The sequence below is a fragment of the Athene cunicularia genome (assembly GCF_003259725.1).
Source record: "Athene cunicularia isolate RWA chromosome 15 unlocalized genomic scaffold, athCun1 chr15_part1, whole genome shotgun sequence".
NCBI lineage: Eukaryota > Metazoa > Chordata > Aves > Strigiformes > Strigidae > Athene > Athene cunicularia.
This window is the reverse complement of record NW_020799121.1, coordinates 13,886,125-13,910,846: the sequence shown is the minus strand read 5'-3', so window position 1 is coordinate 13,910,846 and position 24,722 is coordinate 13,886,125. Positions and strand designations below refer to the sequence as shown.

The 24,722-nt window shown below is 48.5% G+C and overlaps 1 protein-coding gene across 1 annotated transcript; it reads left to right on the top strand.

Moving 5' to 3' along the window:
• The first annotated feature begins 6 nt into the window (after positions 1 to 6).
• Positions 7 to 15,313, top strand: BRAP (BRCA1 associated protein). The gene is made up of 11 exons (XM_026859539.1): positions 7 to 187; positions 985 to 1,186; positions 2,004 to 2,193; positions 3,715 to 3,828; positions 4,356 to 4,504; positions 6,636 to 6,711; positions 7,303 to 7,441; positions 7,953 to 8,062; positions 9,704 to 9,793; positions 11,670 to 11,773; positions 13,035 to 15,313. Exons 1-11 carry the CDS (start codon positions 37 to 39, stop codon positions 13,393 to 13,395), a joined length of 1,686 nt encoding a protein of 561 aa, XP_026715340.1. The 5' UTR covers positions 7 to 36; the 3' UTR covers positions 13,396 to 15,313.
• The last annotated feature ends 9,409 nt before the right edge of the window (positions 15,314 to 24,722 follow it).

Sequence of the window (24,722 nt, the reverse complement as noted above, 5' to 3'; positions counted from 1 at the left end):
GTCCCAACGCCTCCTCTTCCCTGCGCAGCTCCGGAGATGGCTGCGGAGAACACCGGGGCGGCCCCGGCCGCTGTGCCGTCCTGTTTGGAAGGGAAAGGCCCCGGGGAGCGGGCGGCCATCCTCCACCAGCACCTCGGCCGCAGGGAAATGACCGACGTGATCATTGAGACCATCCAGCCGCGGCCAGGTACCGGCCTCGGGGGCGAGTAACGCTGTTTTTCGGGGCCGTGGTTGTCACCCACCCCGCTTGTGGGGCAGCTCCTCGTCGCGGGAGGGGAGTGCAGCCGTTTCCAGGCGCCGGCCCCAGCGGGGACAGCGATCTGTCAGTGTGGGGACGGTGGGGGTGCTGCTGGGTTTGTGGGTCTTGAGTCAGTCACGCAGCTTGGAAAACGAGTAAAGAAGTTAAGGAATGTCTGTCGGGGGCCGGATAGGAGAGCTGGTTACCTCTGGCAAACATTTCCCGCTCCTAAAGGGTTAATTTACTTTAGATTGTGCCGCGGGCTTGTCAGTTTTTTGCTTGACAGCGTTGCTGGTTTGTAGCAATAAAACCATTCAGCTCTGCAGACGTTTAAATTCCCTGATAAAGCGGCAGTTTAAGGATGGAAGCGCTGAGTCTTGTCAAATATCTGAGCTGCCAGCAGAGCAGCGCAGGAGGAGCAGCCTGCTCCTCACCCCTGCTCAGCAAACCTGTCCCAGTTGCTTTGTGTTGATACTGGTGCTTGTTGGGGATTTCACTAGGCATGGTACTAAACTCTCCTGGCTTGACCTGCAGCAGCAGGGTCCTGCCGGGGGCTCGCGGTGGGTGTCTGGCAGGTCTGGAGTTTCCCCTGGAACAGTGAGGATGAGAGGTGTCTCGTTCTGCTGCTTTTCAGGGTTGTAATTTGACTTCTCGGGGTGCTGTTGTGTACATGCAGGCTGTGCTTAGGCAACAGCAGAGGTTTCTGATGCGCCGTTTGTAACGGGGAAACTTTTGGTTTGTAAAAGATGAGACAAAAGCTGCCGTGGAAGGAAGAAAATCTTCAGAGGCTGCATCTGCCGAGGATAAAAATAAACATGACGATCAAAGTAAAGAGCGTGAGGCTGCTCCAGACTCACCATCAAAACAGCTCCCTGACCAGATTTCCTTCTTCAGCGGGAATCCCTCGGTTGAAATTGTTCACGGCATTATGCACCTGTACAAAACAAAGTAAGAATGCTTGACTAATTGTAGCTCTAGTAGGAACAAGTGCTCCTGAATAATGCTGTCACCCGGAAGGGTGAGTCTGTCACCCCGGGGCTGTGGCTCCTGAGCTGGGACAAACAGGAAGGGTGACTTGCACCTAGGAGTGCAGACAGGTCCTTGCGGTAATGGTGGAGCTTGAAGCTGGACCTGGTCCTGCGGCTCCGGGTCAAGAGAGGGCTTGTCCCAGGGGCTGTAGATAAATGTGGGTTCCTTAGAAATGACAGTTGAAAGCAGCTTCTCAAGGGATCCCACAATGAAATTGTGATCTCTGGGGTCTTGGTGACAGGCCTGAGGAGATCTCTGAGGCAGGAGGTTTCACCCCGTGTTTCAGGGATTACAATTTCACCCTGTTCCCCTGTAATTGTGCGAGAACTTCCATTTCAGGTCTTCCTGAAAGCTGTCAGGAGACACAAAATGGGCATTTCAAATAGTAACGAACATTGCTCGCTTGTTCTAGGAGTAGTTCTGAGCACCTGTGGCTTGCCCACTTCAGCTGTTCTTATAGAAAAACAGATGTCAAATTATTCCTGACGAAATCATTGTTTATTGGAGCCGCCCAGTTTAACCCTTTGCTAAAGAGTAATAGTTTCATGTGGATACGTTGGGCTCTTAGCACAACCCCTTGCTTCTCTTTCTTAATACTACAAGTGTACAAAAGAGGATTAAGCATGACAACAAAATTACTGTAGTAGTAACTGCAGTTGCTGGTAACGCGATGTGTCCAGCTGTGCCTTTGCTCTCTCTGAACTGAGATGAAGTTGTGTCACTGTTGTCTCATCAGCAAGATGACCTCTCTAAAAGAAGATGTGAGGCGCAGTGCCATGCTGTGTATCCTCACCGTCCCTGCCACGATGACCAGCCATGACCTGATGAAGTTTGTGGCCTCCTTCTACGAAGTAATCGAGCACATGAAAATCATCCGAGATTCCACTCCAAACCAGTACATGGTGCTGATAAAGTTTAGCTCGCAGGTAAGAGCTGGAAGTCCCTTTGCTGTAGAAGGGACTGTGCTGTCGTATATTGGGAGCACTGTCGGGCTTCACTGGCCAGCTGTTAGCCAAGATTGGGCGTCACCTTGGGAGAAACAGTCCTGTCCTCTTGCCCAGGGCTTGCCCAGGGCTGCTGACTAGGATTAGTCCCACACCTTGACCTGGAGGCAAGTGTCTGCCACGTGATAGCTATCCTATTTCTTGTTGGTAGGATATTAAAAAAAAAAAACCAACCAAACAGTAAGGATACACAGTTCTCTGCTGTCTCAAAGCATATTAAAAAAAGAGAGTGGTGCATTATACTATGCTGAACAGAAAGGACCCAGCCAGTGGGGCTTTGTTTGCATTTTAGGAAAGGCTTATTCTGCTTTTCTGAGGAGCTGGGTGGTTTCACAGCCACTGCCAGTACAGTGGGAGAAGGACAGTCACCCCCAAAACTGGGAGCCTAGGGGGTGAACTGATAACCAGATAACAGAATTTGCTGCTTATTGGTCCTCTTGAACTACGTAGCTTTAAGCTTTTCCCCTGCCAGTTCCCATGGGGACTTGTACCTTCTCCCAACTGCAAATGATTTATTTTGGGGTTCGGGGAGAGGTTCCCCCCAGCCGTGAATGCTGTGTGAGGTATCTCCCATGCCTGTTGCACAGGAGTAGTGTTTGTGTGCGTTTTGTGCTCTTTGCAGTAGTTGCAAAGACGCATTTTGTACTTCGCTGTATCAGGTTACACGGGCAAATACCTAGTGCTAAACGGCCTTGCAGCAAATCCATAAACTTGGACTCGATCCACCCAGAAATTCCTGTTCCTTAGGAAATTCCCTGAAGCCCTGTTCCCCGGTGACCCCTAATGACTGTGTCTGCAGGTAGCAAAAGCAAATCTCAAAGAGCCTTAATGCTTCTGGCTGGAGTGAGCAGGAATATGGGAATATGGCTTTCAGCTAATTTGCCTCGATCTGGTGCAATCTTTTACAGGAGAAAGGGTTTGGGGAGGTTACTGAGTGAAAGTGGATGATGTATTTGACAGGTTTTGTTTTGGTTCTGCCTCTTTACAAGTGCCTCTCGGGCACAGTTCCGAGCATGCCTGAATTGCGACCAGTGAAATGGATTCTTTCCCACAGTTAAATTGCTCTTTCTTTCCCTGACACGGGTATCGGTGTCCTGCAATGTGGCCCTTTTAAATTTTTGCAGAGACCAAATTTGCTTTGCAAATACACTGAAATTGCTGACAAAGGGCAAATCAGATTCTGAAGGGAAATCTGTTATTCCTGCCGAATGCTCGGATGTCAGAGTAGCTGTCGTTGCCGTGAACTTCTTGTCTTCAAGTGGTAATGCTAAACCCGGTGCCAAAATGCAGTGCCTTGCTGGCAGGAGCTGAAATATCTCTTCTGGTGTTATGGGGCTTGGTGGAGGGGAGAAGAGGGGGTACAGCTGATTTCTCCTCCTCTTCCTGGGTTGTATCAGCTGTGAGTTTTCTCTTTTTAACTGGTTTCCTTGGTTTTGTGCACAGGCTGATGCAGATAGCTTTTACATGGCGTGCAACGGCCGGCAGTTCAACTCTATAGAGGAGGATGTTTGCCAGCTGGTGTACGTGGAAAGGGCTGAAGTCTTCAAATCAGAAGATGTAAGCTTGGTTTGGTTTGGTTTGGTTTGTTTTCCCTGCACTTCAGAGAATTTTAACGGGATGATTTGGACTGGGCAGGACGCTGTAAGAACTGCTTTCCTGCCTCAACCCAAACCCCGTTTCCCATTCCACTGCTACTTGGGGGAGTTTGTTCGGTGACTTCACGGGCTTTGTGCCTCACGTCTGCAGCGTCTCTGACCTGTCCCCGCCATGGGCAACAGATCGAGTGAATCCAGAAAACAGCACGGGGCTGGTTGCAGGTGCAGCCACCGCACTGAGCCCGTGCTGTGATGAGGATCCTGGCTGTGGTCTATTGAATGCTGTGGATCATGTTGTGTTTCGTTTTGTTGGTTTTTTTTTTTCCTGAATTTCTAACCACTGTGTAGCCCCACAGGATTACTCTGTAGTGGTTTTGCACCCTAATGCCAGCACTAATGGGAGAGAACTTTGACTTTTTCTTATGTGGCTGCTTTATTTATGGTGATTGGAAGGTGCTGAGCAATTTGTCTCTGCTTGGTGTTTTGAAGGGGGCCAGCCTGCCTGTGATGGATCTGACGGAGCTCCCGAAGTGCACGGTGTGCCTGGAGAGGATGGATGAGTCCGTGAACGGGATCCTTACCACGCTGTGTAACCACAGCTTTCATAGCCAGTGTCTGCAGCGGTGGGAGGACACCACGTAAGAGCCTTTTTTTTATTTCCATATCTGAAACTCTGTTTTGAGTGTGGTGGTTTCATGCTGACAAGACTGGTTCTGCTTATCCGAATGTGGGGGCAGGAATTACTGCAAGTTCTAATGCACTTTTTTTTTTTTTTTTTTTTTTCCCCATTAAGGGACTCCCAGAGAGAAATCTCCCCGCCAAATTTAATTGAAGAGTATCTCCCATGGGCCTCACTGCTAAGGCAGGCAGGGAGTTGTAGAGTAATGCTGATTATTTTAAAATAGTGTAGGATAAAAATACTGAGGCAAACAGCACTGGATGCACGCACAGCCCTGTTTCACTCAGTCATTCGTGTGCTTGGTGTAGCTGAGGCTGCGCCAGAGGCAGATCTGCTCCTCTGGCCGGAGCTTGGGGGTCCTTTGGGGAGCCCTGCAGTGCTGCTGCCTCACTTAGAGGATGCAGGTGTGCAGGGGGACAGGATGGGAAAGTGAGACAGAAAGGAGACAGGGAGGAGGAGACGGGGACAAGAAGTCAGGAAGGGGAGGCAGGATCTACAGGGTGGGTGTGGGCTGAGTGAGCAGAGCGGCACTGGGCAAGGGCTGGGGGTCAGACCTGAGTCCGTCCTTAAAGCACCTCTTCTTTCTGCTCCTGCTGAGCCTTCCCTGTTCTTGCTCTTTCCATCTTTCACACCCCTGTGGATGGGGATTTCAGGGCATCCGAGCTCCTGACTGCAGAGCCCCCCAGTGCTATCAGTCGTGTGTGTTTTGCATTCTTCTGGACGCTGTTTTACTGCGCGCTGGCTGGTCAGAGAGAGTGCAGCAGAAGGCTGCTGGTCTTCACTGTCTTTTCTTCTCTGTCACTGGTACCCCTGACTGTCCGATTCTCTGACAGGAGCGTGAGGAAAATTTTATCCCTCTGTATATCATTTGTAAGCCAAAGTAACAGAACCTCAGTAAGATTAATCAGATTTGTAGCTCTTCGAGTTTATGGGCTGCTTTGCTCCATAAATCAAAACCAGTTTAAATTTGAAGCAGTGGAGCTTAGCCAGCGCAGGAGCAAGATCCAGAATAGCACTTAAATATCTAATATACAATTTAAGCAGAACTTACGCTCCCGGTCTAGAAGAACGATAAAAGAAAATCCCTGTCCACTTTGCTTAGGCGCCACAGAGGCTGTAAGTGCCTGAATTTGTATAAAAAGCTGACTGCAATCCAATTGTCTCCTCCCTTGAATATTTCTGTAGCTTATCCAGCAGCTAATGAAAAATACATAAACAGTCCTGAGAGCAGGATGCGCAGCCTCAGTTCCCCCTGTCCCTAGCTGAGCTCCTAGTGCTTGGGGTCTGGACAAAGGTACCTTCTGGCTCTTGGGTCTCCTGTCTTTCTGGCAGCACAGTGGTACAGTTCCAAAAGAAATGATATCAGGGTGCCTGCTGCTGATTCTTTTAGGGTACAGTTATGGGATGTTCTTCCTGGAAGGGCTGAGGCTGAATCCATTGGATTGGGGTGAAACTGAAGCACCTTCTCATCTCTTTAGGGTTGTTTTAAATACTAAGGTACGTTTGCAAAGTGTAGGTACCTCCCTCTGTCACTCAGCCTCTCCTCAGCAGTGTGTAGTTACAGCATCTTTCCACAACAGTGTGTAGCTGCTGCATAAAAGCCTGCAGGTGATGGAGACCTGAAGATACCAGCTGGCAGCAGTCTGGAGGAGCAATGTTCAGAGATGTGTAACACACGTACAACTGCTTCTTGCAGTGTTTATGGCTGAGGTGGGGAAGGGTTTCGTGAGCTCGCTCGTGGCTGTTTCGCTCGCTGGCAGAGACTGACGTTGCTGGCAGCCCCACTGATGCTCTTGGTTGCAGATGTTCTCTGTGCTTGGACTGCAGCAAAACCAGATCAAGCTGAGACTGTGAAATGGCTTTGGAAGAACCGTTCTTTGTTTTCCTGTCGCTTACTGGGTTAAAAACAATAGCTTTGTGTGGAACGGAGGTGAATTTGAGTGAGGTAAAGGTGAACCAAGAGATGTGTGCACATAGGGAGCATCCCGCAGCATCAGGCGTTTCCTTTGAGCTCTCTGGCTCTCTTTTTAATTACCATAATATTAAGATAGAGCTCCTTGTGTCTAATCATGATGCTTCTTGCCCTTCAGGTGTCCTGTCTGCAGGTACTGCCAAACGCCTGAGCCAGTGGAAGAGAACAAGTGTTTTGAGTGTGGAGTTCAAGAAGTAAGTAGGTGGGTGGATGGTGACTGAGATCTAGACTAGATCTGACTGCACAGCTGCTCTAGTTGCTTTTGGGGTTAATTCTGTGGCTGCTTTGGGGCTGATTTTACCAGACAGTGGTGTATCTGCTTTCCTTTTGAGTTGGAATCAGTACTGGGAAGGGATCTTTACCTCACAGATTTCCTGTTCTGACGAATCTTTGTTTCTTAGAAAGAAGTATTAGCATATAAGCTGACCAGAGTGTGATGAGTATGGTAGCAGGCAGGTGAAGTGGCACTGAACTTGGTGGTCCCTTCTAGCCTGTGCTCTTCAGAGCTTGCTCTTGTCCTGCTGAGGTGCCTCGTTCGTTGGTCAAGCCCATTCTTCCCTCCGTGTTTGTGCCCATCTGTCAGCACCTGCAGCCTTGTAATGAGCAGGTACCTCCTGGGGTTCAGCCTCCCCGTGGAGCAGAGCTTCAGAGAAGGAGGGGGAGAAGCGAGCGCTGGTGGCTTCCTGAGGAAGCGACAGGGTGTGCACAGCGCCAGCGTGCCATCGGCAGCAGATCAGGCCTCTCGACAGCGCTGCGTGTACAGAGTTTTCTCCTTCTGTCGACAGAACCTCTGGATCTGTTTAATATGTGGGCACATAGGCTGCGGCCGGTACGTGAGTCGACACGCTTACAAACACTTTGAGGAGACCCAGCATACCTACGCGATGCAGTTGACCAACCACAGAGTCTGGGATTATGCTGGAGGTAAGCGCTCTGTTTTCCCCCTCTTGTAGGGTGACCTTGTTTGGAAAACGGCTTTCGGGACCCCTTAGTAAGAATATTTGCCATAGAGTTTGCTTGGAGATTAAGGGGTTTGCATCTGTACTAATACCTTGTCTTTTGGGAACATCCGTCTCCTCTCTAATAGCAGTTTTTGTGGGTCTGTAGCAGATGGAGGAGGGAGAACATGATTCTGTAATGAACCAGGGCGGTCCCGTAGTCTCTGTGGAATGTGTTTGTTACTCCCTTTCCATCAATTTGCCCTGAGGTATGGGAATGGGCTGCTGTAATAAATATCCTGTAAGGTGTCTGTGCGAAGTCTGCTAAATAACAAATACATCTGTTGTTGGCTTTCTGCCTTGCTAATATGCTGTTGCAGCAGTCTGCATGGTTAATTGTGCTGCATAAAGTATTTCCACTGGTGTCAACCTGGGTGTTCTTAAGCTAAAACTCCCTGTGGTTGAATTTTTTTTTTTTTTTTTTTCTCTCTCTTCAGATAACTACGTCCATCGACTGGTTGCAAGTAAAACTGATGGGAAGATAGTTCAGTATGAGTGTGAGGGAGATATGTGTCAGGAAGAGAAAATTGATGCCTTACAATTAGAGGTAAATATTTTGGCTTGTTAGACTCTGCATTGTGCTGCTGTGTGGAAGTGTTTCAAATCCAGATATGACTACAGGAAAATTACATCAGCTTATGCAGCAAACCTGCTCTCTGCATGTAGGCAATCATCTTCAGGCAAAAGCAGGATGTTTTTACTGCCTTTTTTTTTAAAAAAAACCCAACAAAACAACCAAAACTTCTTGGCTCTGCAGAGCCAATGCAGCGAAGCGTAAGCTGGCTGCAGTTGTGTCCTGTGTTCAGCAGTAGATTGAAGGTTAGCTGGTTATGCTGCTACAAACACTCGGGTCAGCGGAGAGAGAAATGGTTCTGAATGCTCGAACTCACCAGAGCTTTCCTTGAGGATCTGTGGCTTGTCCGAAGAGCCAGGATGTGTGTGGAGCTGTCAGTTGGAGTAGTTTAGCTTGTAAATGGAACAGGTATGTAGGAATCCATAGCTGTGTGCTTACCTCGGCTGTCAAAGAAAGCCAACAGCCCCGTTCTGCTCCCTTCTCTTGAACAGATAATGATTTTTTTTTTCTTTTCTTTTTTTTTTTTTTCTTTTGGTTGTACCTGTTGGCCTGCTTCTCCTATCTGAACTAGAACAGTAAAGGAGAGAAACTCAAAATTAGTGCTCCACTGAGCAAATATACTGCAGAATGATTTCAGCTGCATTAGACACAAGGGTATCTGAGGAGGAGCAGCCCATAGAGACCAGGCTTTGTAAGCTTATTGCTCACATAAATATTTGGTTGCTTTTCCGTGACTTCTCTGAGTAATACTTAGATGCAAAACCAGCTGGTTTTAACCCCTTTTTTCTGGGCGGTTGGTGCTTAAAGTATGTAAGACCTCTCTACCAAGCTTATGAGATCTAAATATTTCTAGAGAGAATTAATTTGACAGTGTATTTTGGCACTCAGATATTCCTGAGAGTGTTCAAGGCTTTTTGCACAGGTTTAATCTGTAGTGAATGCCTGATTTGGTGCTTATTAGCCTGGTGATAAGAAATGATCACATTTTCCAACCTTCTCATAACTCCTTTGCAGAACCGGAAGGAAAAAGAGGGGATGTAAGGCATATATCCTTGTTCAGATGCCAAAATAACGTTGGAAGGGGCCAGACATGTTGGAGAACAGTAATTGTGAATAGTTGTACACAGCTGAGGATGCTTTCCCAGGGATGTTCTTACTGTGAAGCTAGAAATGTGCATTTACCCTTTTGCCTTGGGTTTTAGGCTGGGAATGAGCAGCAGCTCAGCCTTTGGGATCTCAGACTCTTGATGGGGATGGTTGATGCTTCAGTTTCCTGTGGAGCGTGAAACTTGTAGAGATTTATTACTACTACAATGAAAAATCTCTTCAAAAGGTTTTTGGCATGATACTGGGTACAGCTTGGCAGAACTTTTACTTGCTCCTTGCTGTTGTGCTCTAAAGGCTTTCCTTGACTTCAAGTGATTTGATTTGGAAACCAAATTGGTGAAACACATCTGCTGGATCTGCAGTTTGCGCATATGTTGAGAATGTCCTGTATGCTCAATTTCATCTGATTAAATTGATTTGTATATTGGAGCCCTTTGGGGTTCTTAATCAGCGGAGCCATCCTTACGGAAAAGCTGACCGTTCTGTGTGTATCTTCTGTGTTTATAGTACTCGTATTTGCTAACGAGCCAGCTGGAATCACAGCGAATCTATTGGGAAAACAAGATTGTCCGAATAGAAAAGGATACGGCTGAAGAGGTGAGCTCTGCTCTGGGCACGTGTGAAACTGCTGAAACAGGCCCCGGGATGCTGTGAAGTTAAATGGGAGATGGAGCTGTTCAGTCTCTCCTACAGCCCGATCGTTGTGTGACGTGGCCTCACGTAGCCTGTTTCACTACCAGCTGAGAAAATTGGCTCCAAGATCTATCCCTTATCTCAGTGCTCAGATCTAGCAATTTGCTGCTCGGTGGTGCAGAAGTAGGTAGATCGCCACCTAGATGGAAGGTTGATTTAAAATGTGCTGCTCAGGAAACTGCAGCAGTGGTGGAAGCAAGTCTGTGGTACTGCAGGATCCCTGCTTGCTGCTGCCATCCGTCTCAGGCTGACGTGTGTCTCTAGGGAGGGTTAGTGTAGCATAGACAATATGACTTTAATTTGTGCGGCTGCAGAAAGGGGAAGCTGTCTTTGTGCTCCAAATGCATATTGATTTGCCCTTTCTTTTTGATCCCCCATCTCTCCTCATCACCCTTTGGGAGAAGTTCAGAGTCTCCTCCTATAAAGCATCCTGTGGGCAGGACCACTTCAAAATGTCACGGGCAAAAACCCAGTGAGAATATTTTAATGCCTTTCACTCTACGTGGATCCTTTCAACTAGGTTTAAAGTGCATCAGGATTTAAGGTTGGGTCCTGAACTGAACTTTCTACATGACTTCTAATTAAGCATTTAGTATCTGCAGTTAAGTAGCATCATAAATGTAGCAATTATGACCATTGAAATAGTGGTCATTGACCTTGGTCTAGAGCACATCCCAAAGATCTTATGGTGGGCCCTGTAAAAAGAAAAGATACAGCAAAAATCATCTTGCACAAGACCATGAAACACGATGCACAAAGCAACCTCAGAGTGAAGCGACTATGATATACGCACCAAATGCAGTTTCATGTTCAAAGAGCCTTACAATTTTACTCGTGGCACTTGCTCCATGTGAGTCTTGTCTGGCTCCGTGCCACTACGCAGTGTGTTCCATTATCAGCGCTCAGGCCACTTCCCCAAATGAACCATCAGCTGCATAAACACTCAGTGATTAAGGCCGGAAGGCTTAAAACCTGCTCTGCATCGACTCTGGCATCAGTGAAGGCACCATGTGTGCTGACACTGACATTTATCCAGATTGCTCCTCCAGGAGAGCATTTTTCCCTTAAATTCCTGCCTCCACTACAGGCAGGCATGCTTTTGACCCTAATACAGAAAAAAACAAGTCTTATGTTGGAGTTTTTAACGTATTCTGTGCCATGCCTAGAGAATTGGTTTTCTTCAGCAGTAAGAGTGTCGAGTTGTGAAGCAGAGGGGAAGAGGAAGCCAACGTACGTGTGTTTCTGTTTGCGTTTTGCATGAGTAAGATATTCGTGTCAGTAGGTCAGCGCCTTATGACAGCGAGCTGCTGAGTCAGTGCTGAGCAAAGGAGCATGTTAATTTTCAGACTATACTTATTTGAGGTTTAGCTTAAAATGAGCAAAAGCCTGGCGTTGTAAAGCCTTAAGATGGAAATTTAAGTTTGCTGACAGGTACAAAAACGTCTGAGAGAATGGCTAAATGAATGCTTAACTGCAGTCAATAAGAAGTTAAGGATCTGATGCAGCTTTTGTTTGAATGGGGTGCCTGGCACAGATCTGCAGCCTGAGTTGCTGTTCTGTGTGAGCAGCTTCCACGGCAACGTGGTTCCTTGTCGGGGTACTGCAAAGTGTAATGCAGGGGGTCTTCGTCGAAATTAAACCTTTTCTTGACTCAAAACTTGTGCTTACCTGGACGTGGTAAGTGGTCAAAGTCTAGAAACCGCTCCAGAAAATTGAATGTCATAATGAAAGTGCAGAGGACTTTGATCTGTTTGAAACGCCTGTGTGTTTGTTTTTACAGATTAACAACATGAAGACCAAATTTAAAGAGACCATTGAGAAGTGTGACAGTCTGGAACAGAGGCTGAATGACTTGCTCAAAGAAAAGCAGTCTGTCGAAAGGAAGTGGGTACCGCTGCCAGGTTTAGTTCCATGCAGCCATTAAAACTCCGTGCACTGACATCCAAAAAGAAAAAAAAAAACAAAAAAAAACAAAAAAACCCAACCCCTTGCTATTCCTGGGCAGTTTTGAGCTATTTAAACTGGTATACTGAGAACAGAGCTTATTTTAAAAAAAGCTCTCATTTCTGTAGGTGTTCACAAATTGAAAGTGCCTGTTGAGTGGAACACAGCTTTTGGGCTCTTGGCTCTTTTTACATGGTCTGCATATTTAGCATTCAGAAATCTTTCCTCTGCCTGCTCAGAAGGAGACGCCAGTCTGGTTTGCAATGGGCGGATACCTCCAAGGAGAAGAAAGGCAGCTCCACGGAGCCATCTCACCCAGCCCAGGGAGAAACGGAGAGCTTAGGAAGTGTCTGGCTGAGAGATGTCAAGCACAGGGACTGTGCAGACTGTGTTCCAGCTCCCTAGGCGGGACTGTGTGCTTGGTCCCTCCTAGCCCAGCAGGCCCCTGGTGCTGCCACCTCTCTGGCTGTCCTGCTTGGAACAGGCAACCATGGCTAGTGAGCTGTGATTCCTGCAGCCCGCCTTGCTGAGGGGAAAGGAGCTTGTGGATGATGCCAGCAAGCTTTCAGGGCAAAAGCACTTGAGTTTTTAGGAGCAGGGAGGCACTGTGTGAAACGTGAGGCTACTGAGAGCCTGGGGGGGCATCTTGCTTCTGAGGGAAGTGGTATTTTCAGGGCTTTGTACTCAAGAGTGTGGTGGGTGCCAGCATCTGGGAGTCCCTGACTGCCCTTGGCACTCTCAGGACCCCGAGTCATCTCTGTGCCCTTTTTGGCACCTATTCCCTAAGTTGTGGATGCGTGTTCAAGGTTACAGTCCCGTGCTCCCCAGCACACCCTGCCTGCTGGCACCTGGTACAAGATGGAGTTGCCCAACTTGCAAGGGGAGGAATCCCCCCAGGTTGTGCAGTTTGTGGGACACAGGAAGGGATTTGGCTTCACCACATCCTATTTCATGTGCAGGTAACACCATGAGGGCAAACAGGTGCTGGCAAGCCTTAAACTGGGTAGAAAAATCCTCAGGGGCATTTCAGAGTCCTCTTGCCTTGCCTCCCCTTGCCCATCTTTTGCCAGAAAACCAAATTCCAGGGGGTCTTGGTGGGGCTGGGGGCCAGTTGCCCTAAGGATTGGAAATCAAAAGGATGCCGTAGTGTTTGATCTAGGCGTAGCGTGCTGCTTTCCTGACTTGTGCTTCTGTTTGTAAGGTGCTCTCAGCTGAATAACAAAGTGGCTAAACTCTCCAACGAGCTGAAGGAGGAGCAAGAACTGAATAAGTGCTTGCGAGCGAATCAAGCCTTGCTTCAGAACAAACTAAAGGAAGAGGAGAGAGTGTTAAAGGAAACGTGTGAACAGAAGGACCTGCAGATCTCCGAGATCCAGGAGCAGTTGCGGGATGTCATGTTCTACTTAGAGACGCAACAGAAAATCAATCACCTCCCCGCTGAGACCCGACAGGAGATTCAGGAAGGACAGATCAACATTGCGGTGGCGTCTTCTGCCAGCTCCTCCACGGGGAGCACGGGCAAAGCTTCTTCCAGGAGAGGCCGTGGCAAGAGGGGCAAATGAAAATTGGAACGCCCTGCTCCCGTACTGGAACTGGCCATACTGGTGGTAGGCCAGGCTCACCGCTCGGGACTCCGGCTGGGAACACCCAGTTCACTAAAGCTCAGCTAGAAATTGTCTTCAGAGCTGCTTATAAACCTGGCTGCCAGTCAGTGGAGGTGTCTGTGGTATTTAAAAGCATTTCACTGCACTATTTAGCTATTTTTAGGCAGATCTTAATGACCATTTTGCCTTCCTACCTTTTCAGAGCCCCTCCTATCATGCATTTGACTTTCTTCTTGGAGAGTGTACTGTTTTGGGGTGGGTGGGTGTGTAAATGTGAACATCGCATTCCCTAAGGGGATGCTGTAGAGTAGGCTAGGCCCAGTGTGTAAGGCTTTTCCAGTTCTCCTGGATTAAAAGTATTCTCAGTTAAGAAATTACTTTATTTAATAAACAGTGTAAATTAGATTATATCCATCTCCTTTTAGTACGTGCAGTCCTGACACTGCAGAACTGCCAGCGCAGGAGTAGAACTGTAGTTTGGGAATGAGGAGTGAGGTGTGGAGGATAAACCATCTTAGTGGTGTAAGAAACCGAACGAGTCCTAAAGGCTTGTAATCTAGGATATTAAACACTTCAAGGGACTTTTCTACTGTTTCTTCATTTTTAAAGATGGCATCTGCAAGGCCAGCACTTGCCGCCTTCGGGGCGGAAAGCGTGAAAAGTTTTCTATTCTGGAAACGTGGTAATTTCTATAAAGTCAATGGGGAAGCCTGGGACAGGTGCTGCACCGACAGCTCCTGCAGCGCTCCCACCCCCTGCAGCGGGCTGTGGGCGCGTGTCCCCCCCGCCCCGCACTGGGGGGTGTTGGCACAATTCTGGGGTGCCGTCCCCCTCGGCGGGAGGTGAGGCGAAGGACTAAGGCGGCGTTTTCCGAGCTCCGCTCTGCTCCGCCGCGGCTGGGCCCGGCCTTTCCAGCTGCAGGGCCCTCACAGCTGGATGCAGCTGCTGTTTCCAGGGACTGGGATCACTTCGTGCTGCTCTAAAACGTGGCACTGGCCAAGCTCTCAATTGGCAAAACTTGCGTGTTATTTGCTTCAGAGGTGTGCAGATCCATAGAGGAAATTTGAGGAGAAATCTGTTGGGCTTTTTTTTTTGGTTGGTTTTCACTTAGAATATATAGCAGATTTGATGCTCTAGGGTGGGAAGAGTTTTACCCTGGTTGGAGAAGTGACTGTCCTGGTTTTGCTGTGTTGCGCTCAGCAGTCCGAGCATGTAAAGGCTAATTCTTTATTAAAAATGGCTGGGGAATTTCAGACCATAGTAGGATCCTTTGCTGTCGTTTGAACCACAGGGACAGCCGTGATTTTAGTCTGTAACACTGAAAACGCAGCTCTGGCTTACCAGCTCCAAACTGGAACAAAGAAAGAAAACAGCTAGCCCTTTATTGCTAGAAGTTGTTCTTTTTGGCCAGTTGAAAGGAACGAGTTACAATGACTAGACTGACTCTCGGAAGGTGAGTTGTTACAATCGGCTTCCTGACTTTATGGACTGGAAGCGTTGAACTTCCTCACTTTGAAATACAGGGCGCTTGTTAGTGCACCCACTGCATCCACTGCTTGGGTTTGGAGACCTGCCCCAACCATCAGGAACTTCAACCTTTTCTAACTTTGTAGCGTGAATGTACACTAACTCTTTTCTAGTGTGTGGATTGTACAACCAGACCTCTGCCTTCTGTAAATTATTCTAAGGACCTAGAGATGTACAACACAGCTTGCTCTCCTATAGAAACTATTTTATTTAAGATATATTTTTACACCATCTAAGATCCTCTGACCTTTTGCTGAAAGCTTGCTTTGTGTAGAACACTAAGATGCTGTACTGTATCTTGGAATTCATTTTCAAAAAATGTGATTGAAAATTAAACCAGCGTGCAGTATTTCTGTTTGTGTATTCAACTGGAAGCGGAGGGAGGAGACGGCAGGGAGAACAACAAAACATGTGACTTGTTCTTTTTGAAGTCTTCTACTTTTTAAATTCGACGGCAAAGCTGTCCAAAAGAGGTTTTTGTCGTATTTGGGTTGGGGGGAAGTTTGGCTGAGCTGAAAAGAGCAGACAAGGCAGGGTAATTCTCTCTGCCCCATGCAAAGTGGGCAGCTCACGCAGAAACGACAAGGCTTGTTGAATACTTTTGCACTAAACCAAATCCCCCTCAGTCCTCCAGTCCCCTCCAGCTTCTAAACTCACCCTGGGTTACGAGGTGTCCCCAGGCTGGGACCACTGCTGTGGCTCAAGCCCACACATGGCTTGTGGTGAAGGGAAAAGTCCCCGTAAAGGCTGGCCCGTGACTCTTCCTTACCCGTCATCCGGACACCCCGGTGCCTGGAAAAAAGCGTTGGTGCTCGGATCTCTCCAGCCTGCGGTCAAGTTTTGACATCTGCAACTTGAACAACAGGTCAGCTTTGTGGCTGATGACTCAGTATCACCACAGCAGAAGGTTGCAGCAGCATAAAACTTCCCCCAAGCTCTGGACAGCTGAGATTGGCCAAGCTCCTGCTATGATTAAAAACCTTTAAATAGACTGATTTTTATTTTTTTTTTTTGATCATGAAAGAAACATAATGAACAGCAAAGGGGTTTTAGTGTCTCTGCTGGTGCTGTGTTGGGTGGCTGGAGTGGTATCAAAGGCAGCTCTAGGACAAAGCCTGCCTTGGCACTTGCTACGTGGCAGAAATGGAGAGATGTTCTAGCAGGAGCAAAAAAGGGGGGACCTGCCCTCTTCTAAAAGGCTGCCGGTAGCCAGCACGTTCTGTGAACATCCCTGGATCCTGCTGTTCCCTCTCTGCAGAAGGTCCCCAATTCACAGGCTGGCAGAGAGGGAACAGGACAGCAAAACAACTCGTGATTCTACGTAAAATGGCAAAAACGCCCAAGGCCGCCCAACAGCCTCTGCTGTCAGCTCTGCGTCCCTGCGGCGAGAGCACCCACCTCCTCCAGAGAGGGGGTCAGCGGGCACTGCAGGAGAGGCGTCGGGATTTCAAAGGGCCAGGGAGAAACACAGATGGAGCAGAGTGACAGCCAGAAGTCGCATGAAGCTTGGCAGAGTCCTCGGCCCTTTGAGGATGCTGAAATGATTCACCCCGGCAGCTGCTCCCCAGCGAGCGGCGCGGAGAGGAGGTTACAGGGGGCGAGGGGTCGGCACGGCTCCTCGGGACGGAAAGGGCTGTGTCCCCCTGCTTGGAAGGGGAACGCAGGGCAGCTCGGGGTGAGCTGGGGCTCAGCCGTCGCTGCTTCGCACCAGAGATGTTCCCGATCAGCAAATGGCAAAATCCAGGTTGGCGGGAGGCAAAAGCAGCGCGGCTCCGTGGGGCTGGATGGCTCGGGGGGGCTTCCCCCAGCACCTCCAGCCCCTGCAGGGTACGTGCCCAAGCTCTGAGCAGGGTCTGCTGGGGCAGGAGGGGAACGCAGCACCCGAGACCTGTGGCCCCCCCAGCCCCCCTGCCCCGGTCTCTCTGCTGAGGGGTTCCTGTGGCCCTTTCGGGAGCAGCCCAGCAGTGGCCTCCAGAGCCTTTGCCGTGGGTGCTGCAGTTTGGGGTGAGACATCTGGCTGGCATCGCTCTGTTTCACACAGTTCCAGGGACTCATTCATTTTTTTTGGTGGGCTAGTTTGCCCCTTGGGAAAAACCTGTCCCTTAACACCAATTAATGCCCTCCATGATGCTGGTTCTGCCCTTTTGGGAGCTGGGGTCCTGGGTGAGGTGATCTCTCTGGTTTGTGGCCTAAAAAAACCTCACACGGTGCCACGAGCAGAACGGACAGAGTCACCCCACAGGAAAATGTCCACGTCCGTTTGCCCGAGCAGCCAGAGCACCCCACGGCCACTCCGTGCTCCCCGTGCCCCCGCCACGGCCAGCCCAGGCCCCTCCACGGGGGCACACTGCCTTCCCACAACCAGCTCTCTGCTCCCTTTACCTTTTCACCGGAGCCCCATTCCCTAAGGCTCCATGGAAAATTCCTGCTTTGATCTGCACCAACCGACTTGTCTGTTCTCGTTTGAGCTCTGAGAAATTCGCATCAATTTCTCCTAGGCTTCCCACCCATCCTTCCACCACCTCTTTTTACATAAATGGGCATTTTGGTCTAATAATGGTATTTTGAAGGCAGACACACATCCAGCTGGGCCACAGCAGGTCCCACACCAGGACAGTCAGCAGTGTTTGGAGGCGAGTTTTGCAGCACTGAAGGGATATTTGTGTATTCATTCCCCAGCCTGAATTCCTGCAGTTCCCCAAGACAAGAGGCAGTGCTGTGCGCTGGCTCACTTCAGCCTCCAAGGGGCAACAGCAAAACAGCAGCAGGTTTGCTCGAAGCAGGAAGCAATTCATGCTATTTGCTTTCATTTCAAGCCCAAGTTAAACCCCCCCCACCTAACGCTTCCTGCTCCTGCACCACCCTTGAGCAAACATTATTTATAGTAGCAAGCAGCATTTATAGCTTTGCCCCTTCTTGACCTGGAAGTAATTGGTTAATTGAGTTAGACAACAAACCTCAAGACACTCGCATGGTTTCCTTCCACCTTCTCCCAGGGAGCCGGAGAGTCAAACTCCTTCCATCCCAAGCTGGTTAAAAACATCAAACACCTCAGAGAGAACAATGTTTGCTTCCTTACCAGGAAATTGGTCCCTGCTGAACCTTCTTCAGGGCCAACAGCTCCCACAAAGCTGCTGCACCTGGAGGGGTTGCTGCCTTGCTGGAGCTGGCTCTGGGGTAGGTGGGGGCTCTTTGTGGAGGATTTCCTGAGCTGCGTCGAGGCTGGGCAGCAGTGGAAGGCTTTGCTGCTCGCTGGTGGGGGCTGTACTCTGAGCAGATTTTGGTCTTTTGGGCAGGTTTAGTAACGTGTTGGTTTTGTGGTTGTAGAGGTTATCTGGGTCTGTGGGCTCGAGGATGGGTTGGGGGGTGAGGACAAGCTTGCGCTGTGCTAAGCGTGTGCCCTATCCCAACTCAAGATCCTGGGGGCTGTGCTGGTTTCTGGTGCTGGGCCCTGTATGCTCCTTGTTATCTGAAGGTGGCACTTCAGTGGCAACACTTCTGCACACTGCTGAAGGGCTTGTGCTCTCAAAAGTTCTTCAGCTAGTTGTGAAACCCCTGTGTTTGTGCTTGGAGGTGTGCAGGAGCCTGTGTGGGCAGTGATCCACGGGCGCTCCACCTCGTGCTGGTCGAGGTTGCAAAGAAAAGTCACAAAACCCACCTGGCTGCCCCAGCCCGAGCAGCCAGGCTGTCCTCGTGCACTTAAGAAGAGCTTCTCCTGGAGTTAGACCCCAACTTCGCTGGTTTTCTTGCCTATTATCAGTGTCCCTGTGTGGTGGCAGCAGCCTTGGGGGACAGTGTCAGTGTAGGACATACCTTGGTTTTCTGGACGCAGAGATGATGTTCTCGATGCCTGTTTGCCTCCCAGTCTCCCTCTTCCCTCACGTCTCTATTTATATGTGATGCCGGGAGGTTTTTTAGTCTCTACTGATGGGTGATGCTCTTAGGTGAAGAACTGCATCCACCTGCCATGCAGAGCTGAGGGGTTTAAGCATGTGAAGGAAACTCGCCTTGGTGGGATCCTCTCTGGGGTGGTGGGAGACCCCCACTACAGGTGTGAGCAAGCTCCCAAGGCAGCTTTGTGGTCTGAGCTCTGTAAACCTAAAATAAAACCACAGTAAATACATTAAGTGTATAAAAAGTGACTAGATCTCCTAGAACAATTCCTCTACGCTACTTGTAATCTTAGTCCAAGCAGAATTAATATAGGCTGGAGAAATTCCTAGTGGTGTTGGCTTGAAGCCATGGTCTGTGTGGAGCCCCAGTTGGAAAACCTTCTGGGAGGGCTGGAGGAGGTGAGTCGGAGATGCAGCTGAGCGAGGTGGGTGAGCTGGAGTCGTCCACGGGAGACAGAGGTGCTGCCGCAGCCCGCGGCCCCGTGCCGATGGAGGGGGAGCTGGCTGGTCTTGTCAAGCACAGCTATGCCGAGAGTTTTCCCTCTGCAAGTGCAACGGTTGTATGAGGAGCAAAGAGGGCTTTTTCCAAGCAATTCTCCTTGGCAGCTTTCAGACATGCTCTGGCTTCACTGGAGCAAAGATGAAATCCCAACTGGATCCTGCCTGCTCAGTGAAGGAGCGCCGAGAGCTGAGCACAGCCCTGGGACCTGGTTGCTCCTGGCCTCCACCCGTCGCTGACATACCCCTGCAGCTTCATTGCAAGGAGCCAAACACCTACTTCTGCTTCCAAGAAATCAACGGGGAGAAACGAACAATGGTGTAAAAGCCGAGGTTTATAGGCAGCTGGGTGGGAATGCAGGCAGCACACTGAAACCACGGCACTGTCCTCTGCAGCGAGCGGAGTCATGCTGCAGAAGCAGTTAAGAGGATTAGATATTTTTGATCATATTTGCAGCTGCGTTAGTTGTAACTGAGAGAAGAAATCCAAATGCTTTGTCCTGGGAAGCGACTCTGAGCTTGGAAGGCAGCGTTCCCTCGGGACCCCGCATCTGGGTATGTGCTCAGAGGCGGCTGTTTTACAGCGCGCGAGGAGCTGCCGTTCCTGCAGCTGAAGTAGTGGCGCTTGGCTCCCGTGAAGACCCAGGCTCCTGTGGAAAATGCGCCGTGAGCCAGCCCGGATGTAGAGCTGCAAGAATGTCTCCAAAATGTCAGCTCCCATGCAGAAGGAAGGCCTGCGTCTCCCAAGTGCCACAGCCTAAACGGAGAAGGCTTTAGAAGTCCTGCCAGGTTTAGAGCCAGATGTGAGAGGGGAGACCCCTCCCTGGACATTGCTAAGAGGATTTCTTTAACAGTTGTCTTAGCACTGCGGTGCTTTAGCATGCAAAACTAACTTCACTGTATAATAAAGTTTCAGCGTTGAATTCTCATGCATTTAGTGCTGTTACAGTCCAAATAAAAATGCCCGACTATTCCCTCTGAAGCTCAGTCCTGCAGAGATGCTGGTGATGTGCTGCCAGCACTGTAGTAAGAAGCTCCCCTGCTTTTCCCGAGGACGCCTCCGATGAGCCCTTGGCCCCCACCACAGGCAGGACTGGAAGTATTGGGAGTATGGAATCCATTAAGCTGTTTTTCCAATCTTAAATAAAACCGTGGTTTTGTAACCGAGGAAGAAGACATCCCTCCTTGACACGTGTGTTTGCTGGAAGTGCTTGGCCCTGCTCACAGAGGCTGCCTGGGGTTCCCGTGCAGAGGGGTGGGAGTCCTTTCTCCACAGATAGAGCCTCAGATGATGCTCCTGGCTGGGGCAGGCAGGTTCCTCCTGAAGCCAAAATCCTGAATCTAAGCCCTGGGAGTAACGTGTCAGAGGAGGGGAAAAGCTCCGCATCTCACTTCCAATTTGCCTGATGATTTTAGCACGGACTCTTAGTGAACCAGGGAAAGAGTGCCAGAGGTAACAAATTCAACCCTTTCCAAATGCAGTCATGTGGTAGTCATCTGCCAAAAACATAAAACAAGATCATAATCCTAAATTTGTCCTTTGAATGTACCTGTGCCTGTGCTGTAGTAGTTTCCTTCTAATCCCCAGGGATTAATACTGAAGTGCATCGAAACATCTGAGGTGAAGGGGCACAGTGGAAATTCCTTGCGGGCTGGTAATAATAACAGAAAGCTGCTCTGTGAAGCAAACCTGAGGCTGACTTGGTTTTTAATGGACATCTGTCTGTAGGGGGAAAAATGCCATGGCAACTGGCTTTCTTGTTGGCATGCCTGTCTCAGCGAAGGGACGGGGAGAGGATGGGTATTGGTGGGTCTGTGTAGCTGCGCCTGGGAAACGTGGAGGTACAGCTCGACGAGGCTGTGAGGCAAAGGTTGTTTATGCTCTGTGAGCAGCAGATCTTGAGGGATTTAAGAGCTAAATCTTGGCATAACGATTGCTTTGTGTGCTGCTGCTTAGCAGGAGCCAGGCTGGGGTTCCCCCCTCCCTTTTATAATAATGTGAAATCTAAAAGTGTAAAGTGGTTGGTTGATGATGGTGTGGCAGTTTGTTGGTGTCTCTCCATTTGCAGCTCTGTCCCAAAACAATTGCTACGGAGCAAGAGCATCACCGTACAGCTCCTGGAGCTTTGCCTCCGGAGGAAGGAAATGCCCTTGTTTAGTGTCTGAGGCCAATGGAAACTGAGAGCAAGGTTCACTAAAATACTGGTTATAGGTAAAATGAGCTCTGGCACTTCTGTACCTCCCTCCTGAGCTCCACGGACATTAGCATTTCCCTTCACCTCTGGTTGATTGCAGGAGAAGCTGCTGGCACACGTGGCTCAGCAGGCACGTTCGTCATCCACCCCATCTGAACTGAGCTGCAGGGATGCTGGTGGCCTGGGATAAACTGTGAAGAAATAGCTATAAAAGTGCAAAAGCAGATCAAAATCTGTATCTGATGGGAGTTGGTCTCTGCTTGGAAGTGAGCTGTGAATTCAAGGGCCTGCAGGCAATGTGAAGACCCTACGCAGAGCCCAGGGTGGGGAGGAAAGGCAGAGGTAGGCAGCAGCTGTCCTGCCTGGTCGGTTTGGAGCCTGGGCTTTGATTTTGCTCGTTGTCGTGTGTGTACTTCTTTCTGGTTTGGCCAGGAGTGTGTTAATCAGTTAAAACTGATGGCAGCTTTGCTGACGAGCTAATATTGTATCCCTCTGGGAAGTGCTGCTGGTGTGTTCGAGTACCTGATTTGTTTTCCTAATGTCTTTCCAAGCGTTTGGAGATCCCCGCACCCACAGCACTGGTCACAAAGCTTCAGTCTCCAAGAAGAGGTTTAGGGATAATGGGACTAAACAGCAGAAGTCTTCAGGGAGGAGAAAACACGTGTAGAAATGCTCAGTTCGGTGAGCTTCTCTAGCAGCTGATTTCCTTTAAAATAAATGTCGAGTGCCTGCGTTGGTTGTCCCTCTGTAGGCATGCATGTTTCATCTTGTCAAATGCTGTTGAGGATCACCCTGGGTAGCTCCAGGAAGAGAGCATACCACCTAACAGCAGGTTAGATCAAGGAAATGTTACATCACGTAGCACTTCCTGGTAAGTGATGATATTATCAGACTCATTCATCTTTGTATGCAAATACAGCTTGCACATGGAGTCACAAATCTGAATGAAAATAGTAGCCTTGAAAAAGAGCAGCTCTGACCTGGAACGTGGACAGAAAGAGCAAAACAGGGTGTGATTCTCCATTAGAAACTGTTGCTTTTCTTTCTTGACCACAGTAACTTTGAATCCTGAATCACTGCATGGGCTGTTGGCCCTGCTTTGTCACAACCTCGTCTGCAATGGTAGGGAAGAGCAAAAAAGTGAGAAATGGCTAGAGCCAAGCCATAATGTAATAAACACAGAATGTTGGGAACCGTGGGCTATCAAAGAAGAGCGCAGGCGGGTAGAAGTAAGAGGGACGCTGTGCTGTGCTGGCAGTATAATCCCATCACGCTGGCAGTTTGGGCAGTCTGCTGTAGACGTGTGCTCACCACAGAAAGGTGAGCAGCAGTGTCTGCGCTGGCTGCCACTGGAAACCAACCTGCAGGTTCACTGGTGGTCGTTACTGCCGGAGCTATTTTAATTTGGTCGCTTCTCTATTTACTTTTAATGTGGTTTTTTTTACGAAGATGCTTGGCAAATAAAAAAGGGAGGGCACAATGGAAGCCAAACAGAGCTTAACAAAACAAAGAATACATTGAAGGAGAAAACAAGTCAAACTGCAACTGCACTTGAGTCATTACTGCAGACACGAACACGAGTCTTATTCATGCACTGCTTTCCAGGCATGTAATGTCACCCCAAAAAGTAGTTTAGTATGTTGGGATCATGTCTGAGAAACCATCTCTGCCTGTGGAACTTATTTCTAAATTTTTGACATCCTTGAATATCAAGGGCTCCGTCTTCGCCAGCAGACCTCACAGCATGGCTGCCACTTCAAAACGCTGCAGGCTCTTTAATAGTTCTTAACCTTTAGCCACATAAATAGTGACTAATTGCTGTGCACTGTAAACATTCTTAGCTGAAAAAGCATTGAAGTAACGTCCTTTAAAAATAAAACAACTATTAAGTGACCTGGATATGTTATATTCGGTCTCTTATCAGACTTCCTTGTGCTTTTTCTTGGTAACTTGCTTCTAAAATGCAAAGCACGCTGATGAAACACACCATTGAGTAAGTAATCTTCGCTAGCTGTAGCTTACTTGAGCTAATTTCAAGGCATATTTTGCCTCTTCGAGTTGGTTTGCTGCATTTCTCGTAGCGTGTTAGCACTTGGAGGGCCTCCGCTTGTAGTAGAACCAACCAAAAGATATAGAAGATCTTATAAACAGTACTCTAAAGAGTTTGGTTAAATGCAGGGCCTCGTATGCTAGTGGATTTTACACATGCATATATGTGTGTATGTATATATATATATATATATATATGTTTTTTTTCTTAGCTTCTCTTAGTTATCCCATCACTTGCCGTGAAAACGACTTCTGCTTTTACAGGAAATGGTCCTAAAAATCTGTGCTGCCTTCAGCTCTGTTAAGTGCTGCAGAAACTCTTGCTCTGCAGAAATCCTCGACATCCTTCTCTCTCAGTTCCGTGGCTGTGAAATAGCAAAGTGTCCTGTGTGTTCGCTAAAGTGACTGAAAAATGTAGTTTCCTGGCTCTGTTTCTGATATTTTCAATGGAAAAATTCTTTGTGCTGAGCCCATTTCGGCTAGTTATCTGTCATCTAGCTAATAATGTGTTAACCACAAGGTTATCTGGGCCTGTAAAGTAAAACAAAACAAGCAGTTTAACAGTCAAAAGTGTAGGGGAAAAAAATGCTAATTTAAGAAAGCTGTTAAATATTTGTTATCTTTTTATCATTGTGCGTTGCCACCCACAACTCTTCCAACTGCATGGGAAAGCTGTTGCTTTACAAGCAAGGTGTATAAATAATGCCTAAGAGCACCGCTCCTTTTTATTACATTTGAATCCTGTGGGATTTCTAGAGCATTTCTATGAATAGATTAAACTCTGAGCGTTTGGAGTAACCATGGCTATAAATCAATTTAGCTCTTGGTTTTTCAAGTTACATCTGCTCTTACTAATCCTATATGTACATAGAATTTATTTTATTTTTTTTTTTAACAGGCCAGACCAGGCTTTTATTTTTATGTATTGGTGAGTTGGCGAAACCACCGCTCTGCTTGAAGCAGGTACCACGAACATGGCAGAACCAAACAGTCCCTTCACGTTTAAAATTTCTGCTGAAGGACAGGCAACACCACGGAGCGAGGGGAAAAGCGGCATCTCAGGCTGAAATATTCTGCCAGTGCAACGCAAATTTTAATTTCTTTGGACTGCAGTGATTTGGGG